This window comes from Mizuhopecten yessoensis, unplaced genomic scaffold (genome assembly GCF_002113885.1).
Source record: "Mizuhopecten yessoensis strain PY_sf001 unplaced genomic scaffold, ASM211388v2 scaffold9887, whole genome shotgun sequence".
Lineage (NCBI taxonomy): Eukaryota > Metazoa > Mollusca > Bivalvia > Pectinida > Pectinidae > Mizuhopecten > Mizuhopecten yessoensis.
Window position 1 is genome coordinate 5,121 of NW_018408272.1, and position 8,922 is coordinate 14,042.

The following is an 8,922-nucleotide window of genomic DNA, read 5'->3' on the forward strand; positions in this document are numbered from 1 at the left end:
GAGCAGGCTCGGTATGATAACGAACAGTTTAATGCGAATGTTGACAAATTGGTTCTTATTATCTTGCGTTAACCTTATTCTCACTTACCTAAGTATCGATAATCATTCCATGTTGTTTTGTTTTTTGAAAACTACCTTAGATTCCATGCCTTATTATTGACTGTTTATGCCTCTGTCCTGAACAAGTGTAGTTATTGAATTGTTTGAGTGAATACGTAATCCATTTAAATACTCAGATTCCTGACAGTGTCTATAGCAAATATATATGTTTGAGAGATACAGGGCCCACGAACCTGTTGTTATGATTGCAGAACATGTGTGTATTATGAGAGAGATGTGAACTGTAACGTTATCACTGTGTACCACGACTGTGTCAGCCAACGACTTATAGTGATATAACTCACCATCTATATTTATCATACCATGTATATATGTGTACAGTCTGTCTAGCTGTAACATCAGGCCACTCTTGAGTCAGGTTTTTTAATTTACAGAACATGATTATGAAGTGAAGTACATTTCAACTATCGTATTTTACATAGTGATCAAAATACTTCACGGCTGCTGGTTATTTGTAGAAACTTTTTTGGTTTTCTGTTACTTACTCATATATCAATATCTCAATTATTAAGTTAGGTTAGACTCAATAAAACTAACAATGTGATCCGTTTTATTTGTTAACTACATTTACCAAATTAACACTGCCAATTAATATGAATATGCATCTAGTCACATGCCATTAACAAAGTATCAGTCTGCCGTAACACTAGAAACAGATTCGTTTACTTGAAGTTAACAATGGTCAAGTGCGAGGCATATTTGAACATGCGCAGTACATACACCGGAACCATGCGGTGCTGTTGGGGAATGACTACATGCAGGATAATAATACGGATTCATGCTAGTCCATACATTACAGTACATATGTGTACTTTACTATTGCGATGTATTCAGAGTGATTTGGTTAATGAAAATGGAAATTCAATGACGGACTATATGTAGTGGATGTGCATCAGGTCTGATATATCCTGTTTATCATTAAATATGCTCCATTCATTAACAACTGTATGTAATTGAAATGTAAGGATTGACAACTGCAAACTGTAAACCTTGACATTTAAGGATTGAATCTTGCTATGGTCGATTTCATGGAGTAATTAACTGAGTTGACATTGTAAACATAGCAATACTAATCTTTTCGCAGTTCAATAAACTCCTCTCAAGACCAAATCAACGCATCACTCCTACATGTGAACGACAATTCAATATTACAATCCTTAATTGTTCTAGGATTACGATTATACATACATTTATCCACAATTTGTATGCAAACTAACCATTTATTTACTCCTTCCTGGCAATATTAGTTTAACACTATTCATTAGTGACAAAGCTCAATATATAAATCACCGTGCATAAAGGCTACCTAGTTGTAGATTTATACACGTATAGAAATCATCTGTCTGACGCTCTTCTTTGTTTCAGATTCAATATTTTACGTATCGGTGGTACTTTAACTGCAATGGACTCAAGAGCAGCTTTAACTGTGCGGATCTGTATCATTATGTTTAATGCTAAAACAATAAAGGATTGTGATATTGCATTGCCTTTTACGAGAGTGGTGAATTGAGTGGGTTTTGGGAGATTTTAATGAACTGCCAAGCAATTACAGTAAACAAGTATATGAAAAGTTCGTGTTAATTAAGTTCAGTAAAGAATTTGTAAAGTTTTGTGGAGTTTTTTTAGAGAGATACGGTTATCTGATAGGAGAGACTTCAAATCTCTCGTGTTCACAGTACCATATATGACGCGTTTAAATAATTGCACGTTAGTTTTTATAATGGCAATGACGGTTTTATATTATTTCTGCATACAATGATATTTATACCTTTGCATCATCTTCAGTATCCAGGATGGCGGTGCCAAGATGGAAAAACTTTATTTTTTTATAGAATGTACAGACTTATATTTAACCACACTTTAAAGTATTAAAATATAATTAAACACAATCTTAATAGATATTAAAACATAATACACGGAATTATTGAATACTTAATACTTTTGTTTTTAGAATAATACACTTTAAAATGAAATGAAAAGAAAAGGCAAATGCTATGTTTCTCCAGATTTATGCGGAATGGGTCCGAATTTAGCATAAAAAGACATTGTATTAAACATAAATGGTTAACAATCAAATGAGGCAAAACAACAAAAGGTCTATGTTTTTATTGTCACGAACATGTCCTTGTAGGTATCTTTACATAGACAAGTATACTTGTATGATACAAAAACACTGTGTTATGTTCAATGCATCATATACAAAGTGCATAATATACAAAATATATTTATAGAATAACTTTCAAAACTCGATATTTTTTTCTCCTTATTCATTTTATACAATATTAGCAAAACATAATAGAGTTTGAACACTAGGGAATAAGCATATATCTAATCAAAATGACGTCATTTTTTCTTGAAAAAAGGTATCTTTTTAAAATATTGAAATTTGTTTTCTATGTGTCCAGATTGAGAGGTTTCCGTGTAAATGTAAACCGGATTAAAAAGACGTTTCAGAAGCAAACGAAGTAATGACAAGTTTAATATGTTGTACAGTTTCTTTCATAGTGTATTTTACCATGAAATCACAATCCTGTCATTCCGCTGACAAATTACAAAATGTATATATCTTATGTAGTTTTGAAACACACCAATGTTATTTGAATACACCCGCAATTAAAAGGACCATTATACTGTTTACATTAACCATGTTTGCTCTGTAAATGGTTTTAGCTTATTAATGTATTGTTTCCGGTTTTTGGTAAACAATATCTTTTTCATCGCCGAAATTGACTATGTGGAACTTCCCGGACGGGGTGTCTTCCGTGACAACCATTAGTTTATCGCTGAGGTTTAATGCCCAGGGACGCTTGATTCCTACGAAATTTGATAGGAAACGTTTATCTTTTATTTTTCCATCTTTAGTCAAGGTTATGATAGTGTTTCTGATGCCGTCACATACATAAACTGTTTCTTTGAACACGGTGAAACCAGATAAACCCTCAATATGTTTGGTCCATAGAACTTTACCAGAAAAGCAGATAGCAACGAGGGATTTCCTTACTCCATCTAACACTAGAATGCTGTCCGCTGAAAGCCTGCAAAGGTCTGCCGGAACAAGAATACAACTTCCACCCAATATTCCTGGAAATCGTGATTGGTAGCGTGGGCGGATGGAATGAATCACTTGACCTTGAAAGTTGATGACGTCGATCGATTTGTCGAGGGCTGAAACCAACATCCGCTGTCGATCGTACACGTGTATACCGATGTAATGTTTGAGCGTTTTCAACGGTTGACATTTTACCTCCAGGCGGGGCTCTACTTCCACCGTGTAAATTTCGTTCGAAGACCAGCACGTGACTAGTACAGTACGAGATTCCGGGATAAGTGCAATGTGGTGTGGTTCCATGATTGTTATTTTCTCCACGCATTTTCCGGAATGTACATTAAACTTCATAACTAAGCTGTTGTATTGGTCCACGACGACCACGTTATCTCCTAAAATACATACACCCGACAGTGTGAATATTCCCCGAACAGTCTCACCTACATAAATTACTCGGTGAGAGAAGCTTTCAAACAACACTGATGACGACACCAAAGCCAGTGGTTGACGATCCCGAGATACAATCACGTAATTGTCATCAGCTTCCGATGTATAATCAGCAGACCGAATTGCAACATCTGATGTAGGATCAGCAGATCGCATGGCACCATCTGATGTAGGACCAGCAGGTCGCATGGCACCATCTGATGTAGGACCCACGGACAACAGAGCAACATGTGATGTGTTGCCATCAGAATGAACAGCAACGTCTGTTCTGGTGTTAGCAGACTGTGTGGTAACGTTCTGTAAAGAAGGCTCTAAACATGACAAATCTGCGAATTGAAAAGATTCATTGTCAGATGTTCCATATTTCAGGTTACCCACAGCGCGAAAGTTGGTACTAAATTGTAAAAGTTCTGCATTTGTTTCCAAATTGAATGGAGTCGTACTCTTCAAAGAGGTGGCCAAGTTAGTCAAACATTCGTCGTGTTCATGCGCCCGTCTCTCGATTTCCTGTAGCATTTCCAAAGTGTGTAGTTTAACTCCGGTCTTATTGACATTTCCAAGATCCCGAGTCAACTGCAAAATATCATCCTGTATATCAGAAACGGATGTCAGAAAGTTGATGACGTCATTATCTCGTTGGTGAATCGACTGCAAAAGATGTTGCACATTTAGTTGGGCTTTGCTCCAAAACTGTTGAAGAACGTCCTGTACTTCCTGTAGCGACGCTTGTGACCTTGACTTACTTTGTTCGATGATGTCTTTATTTTGTTCTCCTTTTTGTTTGATTTGATTTACACGATTGGAAAGTTGATCAAAGCGAGACTTGAGCTGTCGAATCTTTTCGGTGATTTTATCAGAGCAATCGTCCAAAGGAAAACATTGACATGGTCCATGATCTATCCAAGCGCACGTTGCACACAATAATAACGCATGCGTAAAACAGTACATATCCTTGATATATGAATTATGTTTCGTGCAAACTTTTTGTTCATTGTTTTGTTTTGAGCCCGTTTCCAGAAAATCGGGTTCTTCAAGGGAGATGAGTGAGGTCTGGTCATGTTTGTGTACCGTTGTTAATATTGCCAATAATAGTTGATCGGACGGAAAGGATTCTATCCAGGTAGGAAAACTCATACCAGTAGGACAAACTTGGGCGGTTCGACATATAGGACACAAGATTTGGCCAGACTCTCTGCATTTCTGTCCATAGTCAATAAGGCATGAGAGGCAGAACGAATGATCACACGACAGTTGTCGAGGATCTTTATAAATTTCACAACAAATACTGCACGTGAGGTAGTCCTCTGTCAGGTTTGTCGCTAGTCGACTCACAGCCATGTTTAGTAGTACATTGAGGCGTTGTAGAGAGTTGTCTAGTCGTTTATATCATGCCTGTTGTGGTGTGACTTCGTTGCTACGGATTCAACAAATAATCCGTTCCACATGCTTTTCTAATTCTGAGCGAATATTTGTATCCCATATTCATATTTACAACTTACAACAAATATAACATATCAGTTCATCAAAAACTGGACGTCACAGCTAAAGTTCAAACACCAACCTGCAGCCGATTTCCGTCGATTAAAAGCATCCTAATGGTATTCATAAGACTGACGCGGAGAATCACTTCGTAAGTTTCATGTCCAGTCGGCCATCTTTGTTTTTACACCTCCCACATATGATTTGTCTGGTGACTATAATACAGCGTTATCATTGTTTGTACAGAGAGCATATGTCTAGTGTCACATGTAAATACAAGTAATACGGCCAGGAGTACATAGATAAAGTGGTAGGCAAGATACACTTCTTAACACAGTGGGTTCGGGTTACTTCGGGTTTATTGATAACACACAGGCTACATTAAATAGTTTTATGATGATAGAAAACTTCAGCGTTATTTAAGTTGCTATATTCAAAAAAAATATTTTTGTATTTTTAAATATGTAAGTTCTGTTATATTTGTATGAATCACTGCTCCACGTGACACACCGTACATGATTTAATTAGTGATAACGAAAATGTAAATTACCTGCTGATACCGTGACCAATGCGATATTTCAGAATGGTATAGCGCTTTATTAATGGGAAAGCAACACGGAAGTGGGATAAAGAAACGTTCATGTCTCCACCGCGGTGGGAATGAAGTGCAAACAGGAGGTATAGTATTTGAGGGGAGTTGTGTCAAAATAGGGTGTCTCCCTCATCATTTATCTACACGGGACGCCTTTATTACGTCAAAAATGGTACAAGATTGTGAAGAGATGTACTAACTCTGACGTCTAAATAAGGGCATTATGACCTACCCATCAGCAGCATAATGTGACCAGGTGGAATACTCTGCTATGTGCCTTCGGAATGGTATTTCAGTGATATAGCACCGGCCATTTCCACTATTTGCTTGACTAAGGGAACAGGCGTGTTCGAAAGCTTGCAAAACTTGGGCAAAATATTGACGAAGGGAAGATTTACACGGAGGAAAGATATTAAGTCAACGTTATATCGACCTTTTGGATGTCGTTTATTAATATGTCATTTGGTTGCAACGTATCAACTTTGCTTTTAAGAACACAACATTGCTAGATGTGAGCTCAATTTAAATCGTGGGTGTCATCGCTGAAGCAGAAAAAATTAACCTTCCGGAACATCTGGTCGTCTTTCTTTTTTTCATTTGCAAAGTTTCCATGTCCATCGTTCCTTTATAGTTTTATTAACATGGGCACTGAAGATGATTATACATATGTAAAAATCGCAGGCACGAAGTAACAGGCGAGATGATAATCCAAATTATGTCATACCATCCTATAAAAGGAGAGTACTACATATAATTGGCAAAACAACCAGTAGAATATGCTTTTGTGTAATGTGATTGACTATACACAAACCTGATTGGGAATATGTACGCAGAAGGGCAATATAATGTTGCTTCTATATCTTCATTTATAAATCTACCATACTATAAGTAATCTGATATTTATACATTTCAGCGTAATATAAACACAGTCACTTTTTTCTAAACCTAATTAGTTTACTTAAATACAATATAGTTTTCCCCGGCATAAGCTTATGTTTACATATTGTACGAAATCAGAAACAACACTTCGCGAAGGAAATCCGTGCTTAGAAAACATCCTCGAGAATTGTGATAAGATAGAAAAAGTCTCTTCCTGACGACGAATCACCTAGTACAGAGGATGTTATTTTGGTGTGTGTGACTAACAAACCACAGTAACATACACTGTCCTCATGCTGTACGGATTAATACAATCTCTCACCCCTTAACGCCCTGATGACGCATTAAAGCATCACCAGGCCTGGGCCGTATGATGCATTAATGTATCACCGGGTCTGGGCCGAATGATGCATTCATGCATCACGGAGGTGGAAATATTTTGAAACAATTTTGAGTTGATAAAATACGCAAATAAAATGATTTGTTTGTAATTATATGTGACTGAAATCATGAATGGACATTAAATCATTAATTTCAAACAGAAATTTGACTATAACAGCACATGTACGTCCAGGTATTTGAAATTCTATTCACAAGAACTTCCGGTCGGACGGGAGCAAGTGAAACAATCATTCCCGCAATAATGTTCATAAAGAACACATTTTGTAATACTGGTTCCAGAGGTTTCCAATGTTAAATAAATCATTGTTCAGTTAATTTTAAAATCAGTATGTCATAAAATGTGTGTGTGAAACACTGGTGCAGGTAACATTATAATTATTAGCTAATAGAAATCTTACCAAACAAGAGGCCCAAGGGCCTTAGCGGTCACCTGAGAGTTATATCATAGGTACTGGTAGCTTTATTTTATTGTTTAGATGTGATGTGGAAATCAGCATGTAAACTAAGTGAAATACAATACTTGTCATGTCATCAAAGGATAAGAATTTTAAAATATTTGTAAATGTTCCCTTTGGGGCCCCGCTCTAACCCCTGGGGATGGGGCAGGAATTCCAAGTTTACAATGTGATACCGTCATCCACCAAAGATGATTCTGACCAAGTAAAAATAATTTCCAACAGAAAATTGTCAAAATATACCCAAAAGTGTTGTTTCCCTATATAAACTATAGTAAACTTTACCCCCTCCCCAAGGGAGAACGGATAGCTCGGGGGTCCTGAAATTTACAATTTAAATAAAGCCCCTGATGATCTTTCCATCCATGCAGAGAAAATGACTGTAACACCTCTGAGTCTGAAGAAGAAGATTTTTGAAAAATTGGTTAATTTTCCGATTTGGGCCCTGCCCTGGCCCCTAGGGTTGGGGTAGGAATCCCAATTTTACAATTTGGTAGCCTAATCTACCAAGGATAATTCTGACCAAGTTTGAAAAAATTCCATCCACTCGTTCTTGAGAAGAAGTTGATAATGTAAAAAGTTTACGCACGACGCACGACGACGGACGGAAAGTGATTGGAATAGGTCACTTGAGCAAAGCTCAGGTGACCTAAAAAAGAAACAAAGACAAAATAATCTAACTTGAACTTGAACGCCTAAAAATCGTACTAGACCTTTTTAATTGATTGCCATTGACTTAAAAAGAAACGAAACTTTTTGACCCTCACTTTTAATTTCACAGCTGGTAACCACCTACAAGCTGAAAACATATTGATTCTATCTGAAGCCTTATACCTTACAATGCGTCCTTCCCATGGAGTCACAGTACGTATAGATTAATTATGCTTCGACTGAATATTTCTTGACTACAGTATGTAACGAATAAGTGTAAAAATTAAGAGATATTATTTTCCTTCTTAACTTTAGGTAACCAGCAGGTGTCAGTTGAGTGATCCTTGTTGTCACACCAACCCAAGGCGAAGCCGTCCCTCATACCACTGTAAATACGACTACCAAATTCAGGTACATATAAAGCGTTTCTATTATATGCAATCGGACGTGATTTGAATTTTTGAATTGAATTTTCTTAATGATGGTCACAAATAGAAACGTTTTCATTACAGATGTACCGCCTGTTGGTCATGTTGTATCTCTATTCAACGGCTGATCTATCAGTTTTGGCCACAACGCCGACTTTGAAAACACTTCAGGAGTCACAGCCACACATCAGTCAAAACGGAGAAGAGCCTGGGTCATTGATAGCGATAGTGAATAAGAGAAGATTAAATGAATGCTAACTTATCTGGCGTGTTTTGTTTTGATTACTCGGTAACACAACTTGCAGCTGAGTTGCATCACCACTATTCATTGATAAGTAGTCCTCGAAAGAAAATAGTCCATCATAAACAAATTGCTGTTAATTCCGTATAAAAGGTTGTGAGGAAATTAATATAATTTTAAGC

The 8,922-nt window shown here is 36.9% G+C and overlaps 1 protein-coding gene across 1 annotated transcript; it reads right to left on the reverse strand.

Moving 5' to 3' along the window:
- Positions 1 to 6: 6 nt before the first annotated feature.
- On the reverse strand, positions 7 to 5,365 carry LOC110458973. The gene has a single exon (XM_021510968.1). It carries the CDS (start codon positions 4,949 to 4,951, stop codon positions 2,795 to 2,797), a length of 2,157 nt encoding a protein of 718 aa, XP_021366643.1. The 5' UTR covers positions 4,952 to 5,365; the 3' UTR covers positions 7 to 2,794.
- Between the last annotated feature and the right edge of the window lie 3,557 nt (positions 5,366 to 8,922).

Bases quoted from the DNA above. Each gene is read 5' to 3' on its own strand.
- LOC110458973 (XM_021510968.1), bottom strand. From the start codon at position 4,951: ATGGCTGTGAGTCGACTAGCGACAAACCTGACAGAGGACTACCTCACG.